The following is a 25025-nucleotide window of genomic DNA, read 5'->3' as shown; positions in this document are numbered from 1 at the left end:
AGATACCTAAACGGGGACACTGACTAAGAATGCCGTGTGGTTCCCGGCACCAATAGAAAAAAGGCCTGGGTCTTGGATATTTATCTACTCATTCTCAATAATGATTATTAAATATAGCATCTTTGAGTTAGTATCTCGTAACGAGGTTAACGTGGTGTCGAGGTTATCTCAATCTGTGTAATTAGTCCCGTGTAAGTTAATTTATTTATTTATACATTTATTTATATATAGATGCACGAAAAGAGGATTTTCTCTAATTTGCTTTGAAGCTAGCGATCTTTTGGAATTCATCGCTGAAACTAATTTAAAAAATAAATGTAATTCCTACTTTAAAATGATGTCTTACTATTATGATATTTTGAGAATAGCATATTTCGAAAATGTACTTTTTTGAGAATACTTATAGGATCTTAGCGTGCGGTTTCCAGCACTTTAGAATAGAACCGCTCCATATTTTTCCCATGGACATCGTAAAAGGCGACTAAGGGATAGGGATTAAAAACTTGAGATTAGGCAACCTGTCACTATTTGAATCTCGATTCCATCATACTCATCGGTCTAGGACACTCTTGACCTGACCTTTCACCAAAACGTCCGATTTGATCAAAGCACGATAAAGTCACGAACTAATAAGATATATAAAATTAACACGCGCACTGGCCGTCTGAGAATAAAACATTGAAACCTGAACTCTAATAAGCATCCAAACATATTAACTCAACCTTACACAGTCCACAAAGGCGAAAATCCTTTGATAATAAATTAAAAAGATCATCGTATTTAAAAGAGGAATATGTTAAAAACTCACGCGATTCCGACCCGTGTTGTGAACCTTGTTGATTCTTTACCTTTATTTGTAAAGGATGGTAAAATTAGCATGTCCTACCGCGGCGCGTCCAAAGAGTCCTGAAGGATAATAGTTTGAACAAATATGGGAATATAAATATAACTTTGGAAATAGCTATTGAGAGAGGCATGGAGGCTTGTTTGCCGACGGTTAGCGAGTTAGAAATTGGTCGGTCTTGTGGCGCCGGTACTCGTAATTAATTATTATGACTCCTAATTACGTAACATTGTCAGATAGCCTGTGTGGCGCAGTTGTCGGATTCTCGCCTCTGAACCGAATGGTCCCAGGTTCGATTCTCGTTCAAGGTCATGATGGGAAAAGACCTTTTTCTAATTGGCCTTGGGTTATTGAATTTGTAATGTTGAGTTAGTATCCCATAAGACAAGGAATATTCTTCATTCATTATTATGGGTCATTTCAACATCACTTAATAATTGTCATATCTTTTGGTTTCACCACATTGGTTGACATCAAATTAGTGACTTAAAACGAGGTTTACTGTCGCTCCAAAACGTCAGTGCAGAAGAAATTCAAAATCTTTATTGCATATCAAATCATAAAGTACCTAAGTACATCAGTTGAATTACAGTTACTGCAATTACAGAAGCGGTTAAAAAGTGCAGCATTTTCTTCAGTAACGTCTACTTCACAAATCTCTTTAATGTCCCTCTATTTCCTTGCTTACTTTAGAAATGGCTGGCTTTGAGACTAACTTCGCCTGCGATAAAAGGTTATAAGTAGATATTTTTTCGAACATTCCCATAGAACTTAGATGATCCTAAACCATCCCCAAAAGCTAATCATATGCTCAATATCCATACTCAGGAAACCAGCCACTTAGCCACCGAACTCCTAAAAAAGGTATTAAACAAAAAAAAAACAGGTTTTTTGTGTAACCACGCTTTGGCGGTGAGCGTCAAAGCGCGCATACGCCGATCGAGTGGGATTCGGTTTTGGTGAGATAAGTGTATTTTCGAATTTCGAACGCGGGTATTTCTTTTTTTTTTCTTAAATCCGTGTAGATAACGGGTTTGGTTGCCATATCTTTTTCGCTTTTACGTGATGATGGAAAAATGGTAGTTTTCAAGGTTTCATGCAAGTTTAATTTCGCCTGAAGGCTTCGATTATTTAAAAAATCCTTAGAGAACTTGTGTTGTTTTACTTATTATTTATTATAATACACATAGATATGACTTCTTTACCTTTTACGGGGTAAACAAAGTCCAAAGAATCCAAAATTCTATCCAGCATCCGGCCGTACATGACCTATGAGTCTTTTCGAGACTGTTGCGGCTTATGTCTACCCCGTAAGGGATAAAAACGTAATATATAAGTATGTAATTTTTATAAAGAATAGGACCACTCCATCTTTTTCCCATGGATGTCGTAAAATACAACTAAGGGATAGGCTTATAAACTTGGGATTCTTTTAGGCGACGGGCTAGCAACCTGTCACTTTATTTGAATCTCTATTCTATCATTAAGCCAAACAGCTGAACGTGGCCCATCAGTATTTTCAAGACTGTTGGCTCTGACTACCCCGCAAGGGATATAGACGTGATAGATATATAGATAACCTACTTCTGTGGTTGAACTTTAAAAAGCTTGTCCTCGGATTAAGTTCTGATGAATTTATAAACGCGTGAGAACAAATTAATAAAATGTAACAGTCATTAAATTATTTAATCAGTGTATCTATGATTTGAACTAAGAATGCTACCGGATTGGGGCCACGAAAAATGAGTTTGTAAAATCGTAGATATCATTTTTTCCAATATTTCTTCGCGCTGTTTCTATGACGAAGCGTATTCATACGATCGCATTTTCAGCTAAGTACCTATCATGTTATTAAGATTAGGTACTTATTTTTCGTGAAGATTTGTGTATAAATACGCTATAGTTATTCGCTTCTCTTTCCGCACATATTGAAAATGTCAATCAAGGGAAAGGTTTTAGATTCATGTTTGTTTGTAAATACTTGTTATGTTACAATACTTTGTATATTGTTACATAACATTTTTAATTGCTTATATAATATGACATAAAAAATGCACAACTGCGGACTGATCCCTTTGAGAGATTTCTTCCAGTCAACTAGGCAGGTAACTGAAATAATCATATCTAGGTACGGGATAGTACCTACTATACTACTGTAAGGTACAATGGTAAATAACTTCATTCAAAAATGAATATAAAATTGCAGTTAAAAGAGGTTATTTATTTTAGAAATGGACTAACCGTCTCAATATCTTGATAAATGTGCTGTGTTTATAATACGTTTTTTTTTAACAATTAATGCAATTTATAAACATAAACAGAGCCAATAGTCTTGAAAATTATAAGTCTTGAAATTTAAAAAAGATTACATTATAAGTACTTAAACTGTGTAAAGAAATACAAAAAGCAAACGAACTTCGTAAAAATGTTACTTGATCCAGCTGGTTTAGTGGCCACACCTAGCATCAAGATAAACGCCTATTCTCTACTGATTTGACGTCTAAATCACGTATCGGACGCCATCTTGCATTTCGAAAAAGTAAAATATCATCTGTCAAACCGCTTACGAACGCGTGACGGAGGAAAAAAATTTGTGATGAGTAATGGATTGAATTTTTGCTAAATGAGGTATTTGTAACGTGGGCGGGGAAAATGTTTGGAAGAATTATAAATTTATATTTTTGTGGTTTAATGTACTTACTTATAGGTAGGTACTCTCGAAAGTTCGGGTGATAGGTATTTCTAGGTGAAACAATAATTCTAGCATATCTACGTGACGTTTCGAGATGAAACCATAATTCTAGCATATCTAGGTATATGCAGTCTATTCCTTTAGGTAATACTATTTTCTTCCAAAACCAAATTTTAAAGGAAAAGTACCTACCTATTCATACATACATACACATAATCACGTCTATGTCCCTTGCGGGGTAGAGAGCCAACAGTCTTGAAAAGACTGATGGGCCACGTTCAGCTATTTGGCTTTAAGATAGAATTGAGATTCAAAAAGTGTCAGGTTGCTAGCCCATCGCCTAAAAGAAGAATCCGAATCTAAGTACCTATTCATTACAATATATGTGCATTTACTATTGAGAAGTTGCCTTTTACGAAAAAAATGGAGTGCATTTCAAGTGCAAGGAACTACATTATATACGGGGAAGGCAGAGCCAACAGTCTCTCGGCAAAAGCTGGAAGGTCACATTCAGATGTAGCATGGCTTAGTGAAAATAGAAATAGTGGTTGCTAATCTATTACCTAAAAGAAGAATCTGAACGTTATAAGACGATCCCTTAGTCGCCTTCTACGACATCCATGGTAAAGAGATGGAGTGGTCCTATTTCTGAATTTGCGATTTGGGATTTTGCGAACCTATAGAATTGATAGCGTGTCGTGTCATTGACGCAGTCTCAGTCCGTCACACGTCGACTTAGAGGTAGTAACCCGTATATTATGATATTATGAAATAGATTTGTGTGTTTTTTTATGCCTACTATCATACTTATATGACAAAGAAGTGATAAGTTTATTTTTTGGAATATAAATATTTATATTTCCGTGATTAATCGAATTCGAAACATTGTTAGACTTAAGAAATGACACAGGTTACTTTCTATTTGACACGGGAGCAATTCTCCCTAAAAATCGGTAACTAGGCAAAATCTATATTTATATTATAAAGCTGAAGGGTTTGTTTGTTTGTTTGAACGCGCTAATCTCAGGAACTACTATATAACATCACGCTGCAACTATAAGGAGCAAAGAAATAATGGAATATGTGAAAAAAAACGGGGAAAATTATTTATCCTTGAGAAAACTATTCCACGCCGACGAAGTCGCGGGCACAGTTAGTATATAAAAAGTGTCGTTTAAGTCGATATTTTTACCAAGCGACACATTTCTCCAGCGACTGAAACATATTGCTTTGAAAACGTGTAAAGATTTGAACACCCGTCATAGCCGGTTATCCGGTAGCGACGCGGACGCGGGTCAATGAGGCAGCGTCAGTCACACGTCGGCTTAGAGGCTAACACGCGGATTGTATGACCGGGATACACCGGGCAATTGAAATATTATGAAGTTCTTTTTGTAAGGAGATGGTTTACCACTAGAATTCTTCTACACATGCGCTTTGGAAGCGGTAGTAGTTATAATTAGATTTTAGTGATGTGACGTCAATAAGTGATACCTTGTATCCAATTTTGACAATAAATCTATTCTATAATTATAACTAATAACTGCGCCCGCGACTTCGGTTCGGATAGTTATTTTGGGCATCATTGAAGCCCTCAAGGATGTATAATTTTCCCCGTTTCTTTTCACATTTTCCATTATTTCTTTGCCCCTTGTAGTTGCAGCGTGATGTTATATAGACTAAAGCCTTCCTCGATATATAAAAAATAACTTATTTGTTAAGTAAAGTTTGTGAGTAGGTACTTATGTCAGGATGTCAGTATGGATGTTTGTTACTCTTTCACGCAAAAACTTCTGAACCGATTACTATGAAATTTGGTATGTAGGTAGCTGAAGACCCAGAACAACATATAGGCTACTTTTTATCCCGGAGTTCCCGCGGGATTGATTCCACGCGGACGAAGTCGCGGGCGGCCTCTAGTAATAAAAAAAAATTATGTTAATTATTATTTCCCTCAGTCAATAGACTAAAAAAAAAAAAACAACGCTCAGTGCGTCACAGCTTTAGAGCATTAAAAAAAATTGTAAAATAAAAAAATGATGACTTTGACGGGTCTCGGCTACCGTAGGGTTTAAAGCATGGTTGTGGCTACAAAAACGAGTAATTTGAATGAGGCTTTATTATTTTATGGCCACGTTAGTTGGTAGGCTACCGTGTCTAGACACGTGCTAAGTGGGGTGCGAGGCGGAGGTACACGTTGTACTTTAATAATAGTTTTGGAAGTAAAATATTATCGGTTTTTCAATTCCGGTCGGTTAAATTCAGACTAACCGACCGAATTTGAGAAATAGAAGTTTAAATGTGGATTTAATTTGCAAATGTTACGACTAAGTGCCGTGTGGTTCCCGGCACCAATACAAAAAAGAATAGGATCACTCCATCTTGTGTCCGTGGATGTCGTAAAAGGCGACTAAGGGATAGGGTTTATAAACTTAGGATTCTTCTTTTAGGCGATGGGCTAGCAACCTGTCACTATTTGAATCTCAATTCTATCATTAAGCCAAACAGCTGAACGTGGCCTATCAGTCTTTTCGAGACTGTTGGCTCTGTCTACCAGCAAGGAACATAGACGTGATTTTATGAAAAAAAAGGCGAACACGAAGGCTCGGGGCGCACGCGCACGCTTCTATAGCGCTCCCGGGCTGTGAAGAAGACCGCAGCGGCATGACGTCATATATGTCTGTAAGTACGTTTGTAAAAAAATAATCCTATACTAAGATGACATACTAAGTTTCAAAGTGAACTAGACTTCGCCCGTTCATTCTTTAGAGTGGTAAGAGGTCACATCCATTCATGTGCGTGCGTGTCAGCGCCTTGGAACTGTCTAGTCATTGTCTTTGTCGGTATGAGTCTTAAAATAAAGCCGTGGTTAGTTTATATGTGCGTGCATAGATTAAAAACACGCCTCTTTCCCGGAGGGGTAGGCAGAAACTAACATTTCATTCATTCATTCATGTGATCTCGTCTATATCCCTTGCGAGGTAGATAGAACGTGGCCATTCATTCTTTTCAAGACTGTTGGCTCTGTCTACCCTGAAGGGATATAGACGTGACCATATGTATGTATGTATGTACTAATAGACCTAGAGATAGAATAGATAGATAGAAGCTAGAGACATAAGTCTTGTATGTAGGTAGATAGGTAATATACTAAACTATGTCATAGCAGTTTCCAAAAAAAATTGTGAAAGCAGCTTTTATTAATCACCTTTACTTAAGACAAACAGATCTCCATATCTTTGATATAAGACTAATATTTAGATATGTTTACGTTCACAAATTTCTTCACGCGATGTCAGCACGTGACAAACAGACAGACAGACATTCCCACGGGTTTTATTATAGGGAGCGACTATATTGTACATACCAACATCACGTCTTTACTTATAACGGGGTAGACAGAACGAATACTCGAACTTTATATATCTACCTAAATCACTTCTTTCAGTCTTTTCAAGACTGTTGGCTCTGTCTACCCCGCAAGGGATATAGACGTGATTATATGTATATTATATAAGTATAATTAGTTCTAACGCGAATACTAACGAAAAACAAAAATTTAATATGCCAATTTGAAATGGCATAGGTAAACAAATTATAGAGTTTAAAACCGCTTACACTCTAAAACACTGGTGACACTAGCCATACTTAGACAGGAAGACAACATTTCAAAACTCTTCAATATTGTCGCCAGAAAAACCTTTTCTGCCACTCCCAAACAAAAGAGTCATGACCCGCCAACCGATCCCTGACTTCCGAATCACAAAAACTTCAGCCGTCGACGAGTTCACTATAATAAATCATTTGAATAAAACGTTGGCTGTAATATTTTAACGCCATGGTCACTGACCCAAAGGTCCGAAAAAAAAATAAAAACAATTTTTTTTCTGTACCTACACCGGATATCGTCGACGAGACTTGGCGACAGGTCGCGGCGCCTAATTTTTTTTTTAATTCAAAAGCAAAGAAAACCCACCCCTATTTTGTACTCAGTAAGAGTCAACATAAACATTAGCCGAAAACTATAAATTGAAGAGAATAGTCAAATCTCAGTTGACAACATTCACTTTCCATTGTTTTTAGTTTTACACTCATTTTAAGGGTTTGAGGACAAAAAAAGTACTGGTTAGCGTGTGTGCTATGTTTTTTTTATATAGTTATATACACATCGTGACTTAAGTGTGTAAGTACTTCAAATTTTGTGGAAATCAAATTTTGCGTCAACTTTTACAATATGTGTAAGAAATGTTCAGGTTAATTTTTTTAAAGCTGCTTTAAAGGAAATAACTTTTGTACAAAGAGAACCACCTCCACCTTTTTGAATTCGGTTAAATTTCTATAGCCTTCTCCTAATTGTACAGATACTTTCCTGAAAACGGGATCGAAATCGGTTCAGCGTAACGCGAGATAACGGACTGTCACGGACATACAGACATATATATGAACAAACAAACATATATACTACCGGGCACCTCTTAGGCCAGAAGTAAATACAAACAAACATATCTACTAAAAACATACATACCTACTTTCATGCTAGTGATACTGAGAATCACCTTTTTTAAGGCGGTTATAAAATTCATCATTGCCGGCAGTCCGCCTCGGATTTAGACGAAGCTACCCCCGTCTGACCTCCGCAACCCCTTCTTTTTATTTTACACACTTTTACGTTAACACGTCATAGTAACACCACCCATGGTGTGAAAGGTCATTAGTAATTCGTAAAGGTTTTTCTCTAAAACTTTAATAATTTATATCAATATTTTTTTTATATAATACTAGCTACCCGCCCCGGCTTCGCACGGGTGCAAAATTCGGAAAAAATTATACATAAAAACCTTCCTCTTGAATCACTCTACCTGTTACAAAAAACCGCATCAAAATCCGTTGCGTAATTTTAGAGATTTAAGCATACAGACAAACACACTAAAATAGCGACTTTGTTTTATACTATGTAGTGATTAATTAAAAAATTACGTTTGGGATTCATCTTGTGTCGATGACCGAGCAACCTGTCACTATTTGGACGTAAAGAAGCCATACAGCTGAACGTGGCCTTTCAGTCTTTGCGAGACTGTTGGCTTTGTCTGCCTCGTAAGGGATAAAGACGTGTACCTATATATGTAATTTAAAAAAAATATTTAAAAAATCCTACATTTCTATTTATCCGATTGCTTATTATTATTATTATTTTTTTGCCTCAAAATAGTGTAGACTTAATATGTCCTTAAGATCTCCTAAATAAGACTTCAACGCGCATCTTGTTGGCAATTTTTATCAATTTCTTACATTATTTATTAAATACTCACCACTTTACTCACAATCTATGACTTAACTTAATACTTACTTGAGGTTTTAAGGGGCATCATTTATTTAATACCATACCTATTTTTTACCTAAATAAGTGTTAACGTGTAACCAAAATAAAAGTAAGTTAGTTCAGTAATTGATGAAGTAAATAACAAAAATTAAAAATTAAAAATATACATACATATTATTATATATTATCCTTTCAGTGACAAACGGTACAAACACCGTTGGACATTGTATTCCCAAAAATGTAGGCGCCATCCATATCACATCTCAACTAAGATAATACGAAATATTTCGACGATTCGTCACCTTAGAACACTGGCATTTCATGAAAAAAAAAAACGCATTGTCCGTGGTCCAAATAGACGAGCAAAAAATGCCGCGAACACAGTTGTCATGTTAATTTGACAGCTGTAAAATTGGCGTCGCTCCTTGTGGCGAATTTTGGAACGCAGTTTGAAAATATTTTGAGTGTGAGTGGCCAGTGAGTAATTATAAAAAATGTGGCCACTTCGTAATGGTTGAATGAAAACTATTATAATTTTTAATTTAAAAATTTTTAAATTTAATTTTTATTTACTTTTTATAAGAGAAATTATATACCTATTCAGATATTATCTAGTTTCAAGCCGAATTACAAATTATATCAAAAAGTCAATTAAATTTAGAAAATTGTACTAGGACATTTTATACGGGCAAAAGTTAAAAATTGAAGATTTTTTTCTTGTTTTTCTCTTATTTGTTTCAAGAAAAATATCTTATTAAGACAATATATATGTACCTACATCATAAACTATCTCATTTAAACAACAATAGAAAGATTTATTACTTAGACATATAAATATAAACATAGTAATTGGTCGCCTATTAAAAAAAGCAAATAAAAGGGTTGACCGCTATTATTAAACCAGTAATCTGCGTTATCCAATGTCCCCATAAAAGACCTATAACGTCCAAAAGAAAAAAAAACAAAAGAAATGTGAGAAAAAAAATCACAGTCTTATCTCTGCCCGGCGCCAGTGGCAGCGAGGCGGTCCAAGGAGTTTTTTTTTTCTTATTTTCTTTTTTTTTCGAGGCAAAATCCCCGCCGTCCAAGCTGTAATTGACAGAATTTACGCACCCGATAAGGGGAGATTTTTGAACCGGTCCGTTTTTGACTTTGGTTTCTCTTAAAGACATCGAATTGTAGGTCATTTGTGTCAAAATAATAATCCGTATATCGTATGAATGTTTCTTAAAAAAACTGATAGGCCACATTAAATAATAGTTTTTTTTTAGTCTTCATATTAGCGCTACTTCATATCACCCATAAATGCTGAAAAAAAAATGTCAAATTTTTGTTATTGGCTGTCCTGAGAAAAAAAGCTTTGGTCTATGGTACCTAAACCTTTGGGCAAGTTAACCACAGACCAAAGCATTTTTCTCAATAACTTCCAGTAAAAAGCAACTTTTTTTCACAATTATTTTATTTTTTATTTAATTATTTCAGAAGCTTAAATCTATCTTTACAGATTCCACCAATGCGAGAGAGAAGCAATACATTAATTAACCCCAAAACACGCGACCGAACATTCATAAATCCAGTTCAAATGCTGAATAAGTCCACTACATTCCTCTGATTATCTTTTACACAATCTGGCGGCTTCTTTGTATCAGATCGAGTCCTACCGGGCGCCTCTTGGGCCATAAGGAAATAACTTGTGATGTGATTAACTTTAAAGCCGGAAAATTAAGGTTTAATGACCTTAATTTACATTATAGACAGTCTGCCTCATGATAGCCGTGCCGTGTGGTTCCCGGCACCAATACAAAAAAGAATAGGACCACTCCATCTCTTGCCCATGGATGTCGTAAAAGGCGACTAAGGGATAGGCTTACAAATTTGGGATTCTTTTTAGGCGATGGGCTAGCAACCTGTCACTATTTGAATCTCGATTCTATGTTAAAGCCAAATAGCTGAACGTGGCCTATCAGTCTTTACAAGACTGTTGGCTCTGTCTACCCCGCAAGGGATATAGACGTGATTATATGTATGTATGCCTCATGATAGCACTTTGAAGTAAAATAGTATGATAGAATTTTTTAATGGTCCTAAATGTTTCAGGAACACTGTTGTTCTAAGTTCAGAAACAAACAGCTAAAATATTTGAATGTGAAGTGCCGTGTTGTTTCCGGCAATAGTACCACTCCACATCTTCCCCATGTGTGTCATAAAAGGCGACTAAGGGATAGAAAAAACCAATAGGCCACGTTCAGCTCTTTGGCTTAATGAGACAGGTTGCTAGCCCATCTCCCAATAGAAGAATCCGAAGTTTATAAGCCTGTCCCTTAGTCGACTTTTACAACATCTATGGGAAAGAGATGGGGTGGTTCTATTCTATAGTGCCAGAATCCACACGGCACTTCAAGGTTTGCCTTTAAGTGTAAACTGAACATAAATGATAAAATGTAAATCAAAGTACAACATACAAATTGAAATCTATTTCCATTAAGATTATGACGATACTATCAGATGCATAATTGTAATATTTTATGGTAATTTTTGTAATTTTACTGGTAAATTATCTCCATGTAATATTACTGAGTAGGTACATGTTCTTGGCAGCTCCGTGTGGTTCCCGGCACCAATACAAAAAGAATAGGACCACTCCATCTCTTTCCCATGGATGTCATTAAAGACTACTAAGGGATAGGCTTATAAACTTGGGATTCTTTTTTTTGATTTGCAACCTGTCATTATTTGAATATCAATTCTATCATAAGCCAAATAGCTGAACGTGACCATTCAGTCTTTTCAAGACTGTTGGCCCTGTCTACCCCGCAAGGGATATAGACGTGACCAAATGTATGTATGTATGTATATATATTGAAGTAATGTAATTGTTTTTACACCGTAGCACAACCGAGTAAATAACACTCATATGCAATAAGGCATCTAAGTATTTTTGCATTAAGATAACGATCGCTGAAACATCTTAAACTTATCATAGATATTCAAATTAGGTACATCTGAGCGCACTTCGTGTACAAAATAGGTACATGGACGTAATTTAATTCAAGTACGAATTAAATCCATTTAGATATACTTATTCTAAGTATAATCTATATTTACATACATACATACACCTAATCACATCTATATCCCTTGTGGGCTAATAACATTTTTTTGTTTTATACGGTTTTTTTCATACGGGCAAAGCCGATCGCGTATTCTATCTAATAAATCGTGAAAGCGTGTTTGTTTGTCCGTCTTGCACGGCAAAACCACTAAACCGATCTCCATGAAATTTTGCATATACAATATATGGAAAACGACAGAGTACATTACATATGGGGCGAAGGTATTTTAATAAAACCTCTTATTGTACTTAAGCCATTTAAAGAACATCACTAATAAGGAACACGTCACTTATTATCGTTACTACCACTCAATTAAGTTTTTCTACTGACTTTCCCTCCATTGTCGTGTCAAGACATGTTTGACATTTATCAATGAAGGTATTAATGTCAGTATTAAGTTTTAATTACTGCGTTAATTGGTTATTTTCAAACTGCTTATTGCAAAAGAGTAAACAGTTTTTTTTTATGTTAATGCCGTTTACAATGTTGCATCGTTTCGAACTCTGTGGCGCAGTGGTTATATGGGTGTCATTGATTGAATAGGTAAAGAAAGAAAAAAGGTGTGTTGCGTTCGATCTCCGATTAAACAGTTTTTTTTTGTTTATATTTTCTCTATATCGGTATTATTTGACGGCCTCTGTGGCGCAGTGGTAATGAGCTTGACTGTGACACCGGAGGTCCCGGCTTCCAATCCCGGTCAGGGCATGATGAGAATGACCCAGGTCAATAAGAGAAATCTTATTGACCTGGGTCATGGATGTTTATCTATACATATAAGTAGATATCTATTTAGATATTATAAACTATGGTTGAGTTAGTATCTCGTAACACAAGTTACTTAGTTCGAGGCTAACTCAATCTGTGTAATTGAATGAATCTCAATTCTATAATAAAGCCAAACAGCTGAACATGGCCCATCAGTCTTTCAAGACTGCTGACTCTGTCTACCCTGCAAGGGATATAGACGTGATTATATGTACGAACGAATGAAAAAAAATAATATAATAAATGCATTTGATGAACATTTAAATACCTACCCACTCATATTTCATACAAATCTAACAGGTGACACACTACACTAAACTAAACACTATTTGCATTGAAATAAAACAAATATATATAAAAAATGCAAACCATACCAAACAGACTCAGTATTAAAGTCGAAACTACGATAAAAACCTATTTAATTCAAATACAAAATGTAACATAGATAAAACTATTTGCATCAACCTTTATGCTTTTACTACCGTGTGTATGTTTGATAGCGGTTATCGCCTAAACATATGTTCTAGCCAATATGAGCACAAGCGTGCCTTGGTGTAAATGTTTAGTTAAAATTTGTTAATGGGTCGTTAAGTTTTGTTTATTTTCACGGAGCTAATTATTGACCCGATGTTTTGACGGTTATTAGGCTTAGACGAATGTATCTTGATCAAATTAAGGACGTCCTGGCAAAGGGTCAGGTTAAGAGTACCCGAAACCGCCGAGCTTGCATGAAAAGAGTAATTAATGTGGATGAAGCGAAAGAAGTATGCAGGGATTGTAACAAGTAGAAAGATGTCTCCACCTATCCCTCCGGAAAACTTTGGTTTCCCTTCAAAACACATAAATCTTTTGCCTTTTACCCCTCCGGGAAAGTGGCGTTATTCGTAAGTAATTAGGAATTCGATGTGATAAGACTTCAAACCCGTTTAAGATTTTACATACATACCTACACACATACAAAAAAACACGCCTTTTTCCCTTGTGGGGTAGGCAGAGACCACATCTTTCCACTTGCCACGATCTCTGCACACATCTTTCGCTACATTCACATTCATAACTCTCCTCATGCAAGCTCGGCGGTTTCAGGTACTCTTGACCTTACCGTTTGCCAAAGGCAATAAAAGCTTATAAAACATTCTGACATACCAATTTCGACCCAAATGATATCACTCCGCCCACGCCCAGATGCCCAAAACATGTCAGCCTGTTCATCACACAAATATTTGTTTGAGATCCGAGTTATATAAGAAAGAATTTGACTTGGTCAATATTTAAATTAAATTTTGCAATTAGCGGCATTTTAGAAATCTGGCACAAACATTCATTTGTATAATCACGTCTCTATCCCTTGCGGGATAGACAGAGCCAGCAGTCTTGAAAAGACTGATCACGTTCAGCTTTTTGACTTGATGTTAGAATTGAGATTCAAATAGTGACAGGTTGGTAGCCCATCGCCTATAAGAATAATCACAAGTTCATGTATAGGCATAGGCTATCTCTTAAATCTGGTTAAAAAAAAACATTTATAGTTAGCGACTTACTTACTGCTACTTTTTTTCTGCAGTGCCCGTGCGAATTTAGCGTCATACCTATACAAAAAGCAACAAATTTAGCGCCAACAACAAAATAAAAACAGGAGAGAGAGGCGCGATTTTATTTATTTATTATTTACCACATTCCCTTATTAACTTACTAGAGGCCGCCCGCGACTTCGTCCGCGTGGAATCAATCCCGCGGGAACTCCGGGATAAAAAGTAACCTATATGTTATTCTGGGTCTTCAGCTACCTACATACCAAATTTCATCGTAATCGGTTTAATAGTTTTTGTGTGAAAGAGTACGAAACATCCATACTGACATCCAGACATACTCACAAACTTTCGCATTTATAATATTAATTAGGATATTGTCCTATCTATACCTAGGTACATCTTTTTAGACAATAGTATCTTTTCAAACTGCGAAAACAGTTTTGGGGAATATTGTTTTAAGTTCATAATGAATATTGTGTAATAAATAAATAAATAAAATAAAAAAGTTACGGAAAGGATCATCTGTTAACTCACGTACCAACCTACCCCGCGTAAATGACACCTCAATAAATACCATAGATAAATATTCGTAGACCACCTCCGGTTTATGGCGTACGGTAGCTCGCACCAAGGGCCTAACCCTGTTTCTTTGTCAGTTGCATCTCTTGAGAAATATGACCGTTTTTGTGACGCTAACCATTTGTTTTTTCTGTTGAAATAGCCATTTTGGTTTCCAGCACTTAGGAAAAGAACCAAACTATATCTTTTTGTCGTAAAATACTTATGAAAAGACTAACAGTCTTGTTATTTTTCTTAAAGGCGATGAGCTAACAAAAAAATCTCATCTTAATCTAAATGATTATAAGATATATAGATATATACGGGACAAATTACACAGATTGAGTTAGCCTCGAAGTAAGTTCGAGACTTGTGTTACTAGATACTAACTCAACGATACTTTGTATATTTCTAATAAATACTTATATAGATAAACATCCAAGACCCAGGCCAATCAGAAAAAGTTATTTTCTCATCATGCCCTGGCCGGGATTCGAACCCGGGACCTCCGGTGTCACAGACAAGCGCTGCGCCACAGAGGCCGTCTCTCTCGATTAAGCCAGCTAAACGTAGCCTTCCAGTCTTTTGGCTCTGTCTACCCCGTAAAGGATAAAGACGTGTTTATATTAAGGTATGTAAATAAAAAAAAGGAAACAGACATTTTACATTTATTTGTCGGCTGCTGTGATCATGGATTACAGCTGTTTACAACGGGATGTGAACCCCGTATTGATCAACCCACGTCCGATTTACAATGCTAAGGACTATAGGGTCTCGTGTTTTCGATATTTGCCGCCATAATAACATAATGGCTGAACGTGGCTTTTGAATTTCGTGGGTATTGGTTCTGTCTACGCCTAAAAATACCTACAGAGATTGAGAAGAAGAAAATACTGGAGTGCAGTTTGTTACCGCTTCTTCTGTTTTGAAAACGGCAGTAAGCTTAGTTTAAAGTAATTTATTGGACGTCAACCAATGTAGTGAAACCAAAAGAATGTTGAAAAGTCCCATAATAATGAATACCTACAAGTTTTGAATTTGATTTAAGTTAGCCTCGTAGTAAATTCGAAACTTGTGTTACGAGGTACTCAGCGATTCTATATGTTATGATAAATACATACATACACACTTCCCAGTGGGGTAGGCAGACCAAATGGGTAGGTAGGGGTATATACCAGTATACCTAATTAAACACCTTTATCCCTTGTGGATTTAGACAGAACCTACAGACTTTAGTAAACGTGCGATTAATAGACCTAAAGAACAATTTACCTTTGTACCTACATCGCATCAAAAACATTTTGATGTAGAAATGCGCCGTGTGGTTCCCGGAACCGAACTCTTTCCTATGGATTTCGTAAAATGTGACTAAGGGATAACCTATATATTTGGGGTTCTTCTTGTAGGCGGTTAGTATCCCTCATTGAGATTCATCTCAATTCCATTATTAAGCCATATACGAGTAGCTTAACGTGGCCCATCAGTCTTTTCAAGGCTGTTGGCTCTCTCTACCTACTCCACAAGGGATTTAGATATTATTTTTGGATTTTTTTTTGCGATGGACTAGCAACCTAGGATTAAGACGTAATTATATGTATGTAATTTTACATCATACATACATACATATGGTCACGTCTATTTCCCTCGCGGGGTAGACAGAGCCAACAGTCTTGAAAGACTAAATGGCCACTTTCAGCTATTTGGCTTAATGATAGAATTGAGATTCAACTAGTGACAGGTTGCTGGCCCATCGCCTAAAAAATAATCCCAAGTTTGTAAGCCTTAATGGGAAACAGATGGAGTGGTCCTATTCTTTTTTGTATTGGTGCCGGGAACCACACGGCATGTAATTTTAAGTATGTAATTTTAAGTATATTATTTTAAGTATGTAATTATTATGTATGTAATTATATTATGTATGCAATAAATATTTTTTGTTTTGACTCAGCTAGGTTTCCTCAGTCTATACAAAATCCCAACTTAACCCGTTCATTTGCACTTACACTTAGCGCGCCCGCCGGCGTTGCCCTCTTCAGGTTGCAATAAATAAAATCCTTAGCACGCTAAACGATTGGCAAATAAACGTTACTTTCTGCAAAATATACCCTGTGTGTTTAAAATGTAAACATGTCTTGCTGTGTTGAAGACTGCTAAGGATTTTGGACAAGGAATACTTGAGTATGTACTGTGTTTTTAAGCTTGGTTATAGAAGAAATAGATGAAAATGAGATGAACTGGTAATTTATCGCATCACCATAATGTGCCGTGTGGTTCCCGGCACCAATAAAAAAAAGAATAGGACCACTCCATCTCTCTCCCATGGATGTCGTAAAAGGCGACTAAGGGATAGGCTTACAAACTTGGGATTCTTTTTTAGGCGATGAGCTAGCAACCTGTTACTATTTGAATCTTAATTCTATCATCAAGCCAAATAGCTGAACGTGGCCTATCAGTCTTTTCAAGACTGTTGGCTCTGTCTACCCCACAAGGGATATAGACGTGACCATATGTATGTATATGTATGTATATACCATAATGTAGTTAAGTATGTATCTATACTAATATATAAAGCAGAAGAGTTTGTTTGTTTGAATGCGCTAATCTCAAAATTATTTTTGCGTTGAATAGATCATTTATCGAGGAAGGCTTTAGGCTATATAACATCACGCTGTAACTATAAGAAGCAAAAAATAGTGGAAAATGTGAAAAAAAAAAAAACGGGGAAAATTATTCATACTTGAGGGCTTCAATGATGCCCAAAATAACTATTCCACGCGGTCGAAGTTACGGGCACATAATTTTCATATTTTCCCCTTAAGAAGAAGCCTTTTATATTATCAATAATGGTGTAAGTATATGACACGATTATTTACATTATTAACTTAACTGCAGAACTTATTTTGTTGAATTTTGAGGTGTTCCCTGGAATATCCTCCAGATTTATGACCAGACCTTAACGGAATTTCTAAAGAACCTCACGGACACTCTACTCTTTTAAGACTTTTTCTAATCGGTTTAAAAATATCAGATATTTGCCGTAACATATATAAAAAAGGAGCTTATTCTGTTTATTTTTGAGATGTTCTCTGAAATATCTTCCACATTTATGACCAGACCTTAACGGAAGTTTTACAGAATGAACAGGACACTATACTCTTGTGAGAATTTTTTAAATCAGATTAAAACGGCCAAATCTACCGCTTTTGCCGACCTTCTCCGTTTTTTGTAGTCGGTTAAAAATAAAGGTACTTACTTAGGTACGTTACGTGCGCGTTTAATAACTGTAATAGGTATTTATAAAAAACCTACTAACTAACTAAATAAATACAGAAAAACATACAAGATTTATATTAGGTAAGTATGTCAATTTGACCCGACCGGGAAGTGAACCCGAGGCCTGTGGTAAGTACAAAGAATACAACCACTGAGACAATAAGGCCTTTACATCTACAACACATCTTAGCCCGTTACCAAATAAACACGCAAATCATCAGAAAAACAAAACATACATACAAACATATCATCACGTCTATATCCCTTGCGGGGTAGACAGAGCCAGCAGTTTTGAAAAGACTGAAAGGCCGCGTCCAGCTGTTTGGCTTAATGATAGAATTGAGATTCAAATAGTGACAGGATACAGGAAACAGGAAGAGATAGAAACACCATCTTTAAAACTATATTGCCAACTAATGCCATCATTGGAAAGCCAATAAATATAATAAGAATAGGGGGGGTTGATAGATTTATAATCGGGGTCGATTCGGCCCGCGGTATTATTTTTGCCAATGCAAGCGAGACCCGCCATTAGAGGGTTACGAAGATTTATGCGCTAGTAAAAGGTTGAAGTAAATTGCGTGATGCGTTTACCCGACCGTGTTAAAAAGAGGGTTATGTTTTCTTAAAGTGCCGTGTGGTCCCCGGCACCAATAGAAAAGAGAATAGGACTACTCCATTTCTGTTCCATAGATGTCGTAAAAGGCGACTAAGGGATAGGCTTATAAATTTGGTATTATTCTTGTAGGCAATTCTATCACAATGTCAAGCTGAACGTGGCCTTTCGGTTTTTTCAAGTTTTTGTTAGCTCTGTCTACCCCACAAGGGATGTAGACTTGACTATGTGTGTGTATGTAGATATGTATCATTAAAACATCCAGCAATCACTGCCACTGTTTCGCATATCTTTTTACACGAAAGAAAACGACATGAACTAGTGAAAATAGAAAATTTAAATATATGTGAAAACAGAATATTTTCTACTCCTGAAATGATCTCCTTAAACTGCATTAGTAACGTAAATATTATCTTTTAAATACTGATGCTTACTTATCATGTAACTAACTAATGATCGAGTTGAAAAAAAATATTTAAATTAGGTAGTTTTTTTTTGTACACCTTTTATAAATTTTAATAATAACAATTGAAATATTAACGTGAACCTTTTTGTATTGCATTGTTTTCATAGATTAAGTAGAAGGTAGGGATAGTTTTAAAAAAATATGCAATAACTTTGATTTAGGTACTTATCAAAAATATTTAAATTACATTTTAGAAATAATCATTTTGTTTTTATCATTGTAAGTATTAATTTAAATAATATTGTCATCAAAAGAATATTTTTTTGTTTTAGTTTATAAAAATTAAATAAAATTTTAAGCCTTCAAAAAGATTTTCTAAAACGTAAATTAACAATAACTTTAATTGCATTGGAACTTCACTCAGAAGTACAATCTAAATCACGCCTTTCACGTCAAAAACAAAATCATTGTAGATATCTTAGAAAAAAAAAACATTAACCCTCTACAGTCCAGTCACATATAAAAAAAATATATTTACTACTTACTAGGCATCATTTCCACGTGTGATGATGTGTCCATTATGTTGTGGTGATGCATCATCTCGGGTGGGGACTGCACCAGTCCACCACCACCCCCACTAGCCATCACCATCACTGACGAATTTCTTCACCGATAAATCACCTTACAAATTCTAACGAAAGTCAATCTATCTAATTTATATTCTTTAGAAATTGTAGAAAAACTGATTATGTCACGAGATTGGAATATTATTTCAAATTATTAATTGCAATTAACAAGCTATTGATTATCACAATGTGTAGCTGATATTACCTATGAAAGCACTTATAAAGAGTATGTTTTAACAACACTATAGTTTTATCACAAAAGGAATACACCAAAATTTTCATTTAGACTATTAAAACGATTCCACTAAATTCTGTCCTGAGGCACTTCGACATGTTTTGTACAAAAAAAAAATTGTCTATCGCGTGACACATGCGTGTATTCGCGTCAGCGGCCAAGCCCACACTGCCGTATTATAGCTATAATTCTATGGATCGACGCAACAGCGCATGAGCGGACCGGCCTTTCATCTGATTGGCAGAATATCAGAACGCCTATTTAAAACAACTCCGGTGATTGGCTGACAGCTTCCCATTTTCCCGCCCTAATGGACGGAACCCTCTCAAAATGGCGACCCCCTATAGCCTTTTGATGCTTTTTTGAACATTTTCTTCGGTAAAAAATAATCCGGTTCGAACATAATGAGCATGATTTATGGTTTTTGATCCATGAACAGTTTTTTCTTACTTTATTTTTTAATCTGGTCATGTTAATCTTTCGTTATAGGATTTTATTTGTGGGCTCATCGCGAATTTATCCTTATTTATTAATCTTTGCACTGTTGTTTGACCTTATGTGTTGTGTTTTGACAAATTATTTCAGTAGTTTCAAGGATATGGTGTCATGTTTGTTAGGTATATGCAAATTTATATATTTTTTTCATGTAACACAAAAATACACATTTAAAGAACAGGATGTAGGTAGAAAAATAAGGTATGCATTCGCAGGGTTAAATTTATACTTAAAGAGTTGGCAAAAAATGTAACTGTAGGTAACAGTAGACAGAAGTTACCTACTACTAAGGCAAGTATAAAACTTTGCAAAAAAAAACACTTAAAGCAGAAATAAGTAGATCGTATTAATTTTTTTTTAATTAGTTGACTAGAACTTTTTTTTATGAACCAAGTCCTAGATTCTGTTTTTTTTTCTTTTTTTCATTTATGTCAATACCTATAATTAACCAAATCACCAAAATCATTAAAATTAAATAGGTACCTATAGCCTAGGATAGTAAGTACCTACTACCAGCTCTGAAAAGTTAAACTTTAAAAAATTGGCTAAGGCAATTTAAAATAGTACTTAGTTTAGGTCATACCTAAATAAATATTTACCTACTTACTAGTTTTTTTTTCTATTCTAGGTAGTTAAGTACTAAACTATTGAGTTACTATAAGTAAGTAGATATATAGGTAGGTATGTTTGTATTACAATTGACAACTGTCTAATAATACTTATTTAAGTTTATATCTTTGAATAGCGACATTCTCATACCTGGCTTTCTTTTTAAATAATTAATTGTGCATTCACAACGTTCAAATCATTAATTTGCTAAAATCATCGACGTGTGAGGTGTGGTTGTAAAAAAAACGTTAAGGCGCCAAATGTGCGCGCCAAAGTCATTAGCGTCATAGATAAAAAAGGAAAAAATCAACCATAGATAAACTTATCTTCGTAGATTTTGATCAGATGCCTTTAGAATTCTGCCATATGTATAAAGAATAAAAATTATTGCGTCCTAACTAAATTAGGCCGATAAGAAAGGAACACCGTGCGTTTTGGCACCTTTCCTTAGAAGATAAATGTTTTTTTTAAACTGAGATGAAAATTTATAAGTAAGAGAGTAAGAACCTATCTCTTTTTAATTATATAAAATAGAAACTTACATTCTTAGTTTACAATATGGTACTTCAACTATTTGACATAGATGTTGTGACGACTTCACTAACGTCATATGCCACCAGCCTATCAAAGCGCGTATGCTAAATCGCGATATTAAAGATTTCACGGATTGATCTTCCCTTTGTGGCGGTCGAGCCTGCATCATCGCTCCCACTAAAATGTCAAGTTTCTTTTAAAATCTGGTGGAATATTGAAAATTCCCAAGACAGAAATAAATCGATACATACATACCTACATATAATCACGACTATATCCCTTGCGGGGTAAACAGAGCCAAAAGACTTAAAAATATTGAAAGGCCACGTTCAGCTGTTTGGGTTAATGATAGAATTGATAGATACTCTCAAAAAATTGTGACAGGTTGCTAGCTCTTCGCCTTAACGAAGCATCCCAAATATACCTCCCTAACCTACCTAAGCCTTTTACGGATTTCTATTGGCGCCGGGAACCACACAGCACTATCAATAATTGACAAAAATTATACATTTGAATACATACTGTAGCCATTTTTTTTGTAAACTAATTTAAGTCATCCCAAAAAAAAATAGGAAACTCACGCGCACGGAACTGCGTGTCACAGTGTAAAAAGGCAAAAAAGATAACATCCCTCTTCTTCCTATACTTAATAGTGACATTTTTAAACTGCCATTTAACTGGTCCAAGTTTTACGAGCAAAAAACCATAGACATCTCCACGTGGCGCCATAGACAAGGATTCAAAATAGCTTGTCAGTTAATTTATGTTCACTCAGATGTTTATGAATTTACTTAGGTACAAGTCGCAGTTCTATACGTATACAAATTAAGTACTGTAAGCCAATATTGTGCTTAAAGATGAGACAATTAATAAGTAATGTTCGAAATGTTCGTCCGGCACCAATATTAAAAAAGAATAGGATCTCTTTCACACGGTTATCGTAAATGGCAACTAAGGGATAGACTTATAAACTTGGGATTCTTCTTTTAGGTGATAGGCTAGCAACCTGTCACTTTTAAATTCTATCAGCCTATCAGCTGAACGTGGCCTGAGTATCAGCATTTCATAACTGCTGGCTCTGTCTAGCTCGCAAGGGATATAGATGTGATCATATGAATGAATGTTCGAAATGACTCAATAATGAACAAAAAATAGGTATTTTTAATTTTTATTTGTTACTTTCATGATTAAATATAAAGCATCTAATAAGTGTTTTTAAATTGGTGTTACCAGCTTGTTATCTCCCGCTCAGATTGTATTATTTGGAAGAGTCTTGTTTAGGTGGAAGGACCAGCAGGCACTGTCTATCTCGTAAGGGAAAAGGACGTAATATGTTTCCAGACATTCCAGTGGAATTAATATCAGTTTCCCGACCGGAAACGGGGTGTGCCGGACGCTGCCCGGAACTGACCAGAATATTGATTGTGGTTAATTAATTTTCCCGAATTTAGGGGAAGATGGGAAATGAATGTGGGTGACTCATAGTTGGTTTCAAGAACTTTTTCTACTAAATATCAATAAGTATATCAGTCAAAATTATGCAGTAGGTAACTAGAGGCCGCCCGCGACTTCGTCCGCGTGGAATCAATCCCGCGGGAACTCCGGTGTGAAAAGTTAGCCTATATGTTATTCTGGGTCAGCTACCTACATACCAAATTTCATCGTAATCGGTTCAGTAGTTTTTGCGTGAAATAGTAACAAACATACTCGCATACTTTCGCATTTATAATACCTATCTATTAATTAGTAAGATGACAATGGCATGAAAAGTATTTAAACCCTAACTTAGAGGATGCAAAATTTGCCCCACTTAATAAAAGATGATTCAATAGATAGAGACATACATACATAAAATCACGGCTCTTTCCCGGAGGGGTAGGCAGAGACTACCTCTTTCCACTTGCCACGATCTCTGCATACTTCCTTCGCTTCATCCACATTTTTTTTTTGTCAAATTACCCAGATTGAGTTAGCCTCGAAGTAAGTTCGAGACTTGTGTTACGAGATGCTAACTCAACGATACTATATTTTATAATAAATACTTATATAAATAAACATCCAAGACCCAGGACAATCAGAAAAAGTTCTTTTCTCATCATGCCCTGGCCGGAATTCGAACCCGGGACCTCCGGTGACACAGTCATGCGTACTACCGCTGCGCCACGGCCGTCAATGGATTGACGATTTACGATTTACGATTAAGGAAATAATCGTGAGGAATCCTGCACATCTGCACATTCAGGCAACTGTATAACCATGATTCCACTGCAATGTTTTGGAAGGCTTGTTGTTGTTGAGAATAGAACTTTTTATGATTGGTCTGGGTCGTGGATGTTTATCTATATAAGTATTTATTATAAAATATAGTATCGTTGAGTTAGTATCTCGTAACACAAGTCTCGAACTTACTTCGAGGCTAACTCAATCTGTGTAATTTGTTCCATAGGTACCTAAGTATATATTTATTATTATTTACTTATTATTATCGGTTAGCAATAAACATGTTGCATAATTCAACAAAGTCTATATGGTTAGTTATGAACCCGTGCTCTTTTTGAGTCGGATATCTTAATCACTCTACCACCGACTATATCTATGTTTGCGTCAACATGTTATGGTAGTTGTCTATGACCAAAACAGCCACTCCATACTAGTCACGATTTCGTGTCTATATTGACTGTTATATGTTAATTGTGTGAACAATGTCTAACGAAATGAGAGTTCACACTGAACTGATGATTGTTTCCTTTTGGCACTAGGAGCCGTGTGGTTCTCTACACTTTACTTATTTACTTCGAGACCAACTCAATCAGTGTAATTTGTCCCGTAGGTATTTATTTATTTATTTAATTTATTTATTACTTTAGAAAAAAACCACTCCACATCTTTGCCATGGATGACGTAAAGGGACACGCTTATTAACTTGGGATTCTTTAAGGCGATGGGCTAGCAACCTGTCACTACAATAGAATAGCATAGATTTATTTTCAAAATTGGACAAAAGGTATCACTTATTGGCGTCACATCTCATCATTCAATCTAATTATAACTACTACCGCTTCCAAAACGCGGCGGTTTCGAGTACTCTTGACCTGACCCTTTACCTTTATCCTATGTATTTAGGATTTTAAATTTTTTAAATAAAATCTTATTATGAGCTAATGTAAAAGTTACCCGAAGTAATAGTAGCAAAGGGAACCCACCTCTTTTAGTGGTAATTAGACTCATTTGCAGCTCTTTTAAGGGAATGCGCGTTTACGAAGTGTTGCCACTAATTGATCAATGGAACCGAACTAAATGAGACATATCTGGCATTCTCATCATACATACATACATATGGTCACGTCTTTATCCCTTGTGGGGTAGACAGAGCCAACGGTCTTGAAAAGACTGATAGGCCACGTTCA

General features: G+C 35.7%; 1 protein-coding gene across 3 annotated transcripts in view; it reads right to left on the bottom strand.

The window, feature by feature from the left end:
- Positions 1–20141, bottom strand: part of LOC106138235 (insulin gene enhancer protein ISL-1) — a 47605-nt gene extending 27464 nt beyond the window's left edge. For all 3 annotated transcript variants that reach the window (XR_009657412.1, XM_013339334.2, XM_060951873.1), the window contains exon 1: positions 19665–20141. Coding sequence is in view for 2 of the 3 variants with exons in the window: in XM_013339334.2 (XP_013194788.1) it covers positions 19665–19770 (106 nt within the window). In the remaining variant the exon portion in view is untranslated. The remainder of the gene's footprint in view (positions 1–19664) is intronic.
- Between the last annotated feature and the right edge of the window lie 4884 nt (positions 20142–25025).

This window comes from Amyelois transitella, chromosome 26 (assembly GCF_032362555.1).
Source record: "Amyelois transitella isolate CPQ chromosome 26, ilAmyTran1.1, whole genome shotgun sequence".
In the NCBI taxonomy this organism is placed as follows: domain Eukaryota; kingdom Metazoa; phylum Arthropoda; class Insecta; order Lepidoptera; family Pyralidae; genus Amyelois; species Amyelois transitella.
Note: the sequence above shows the minus strand (reverse complement) of the source record. Positions and strands in the feature narration are given on the sequence as shown.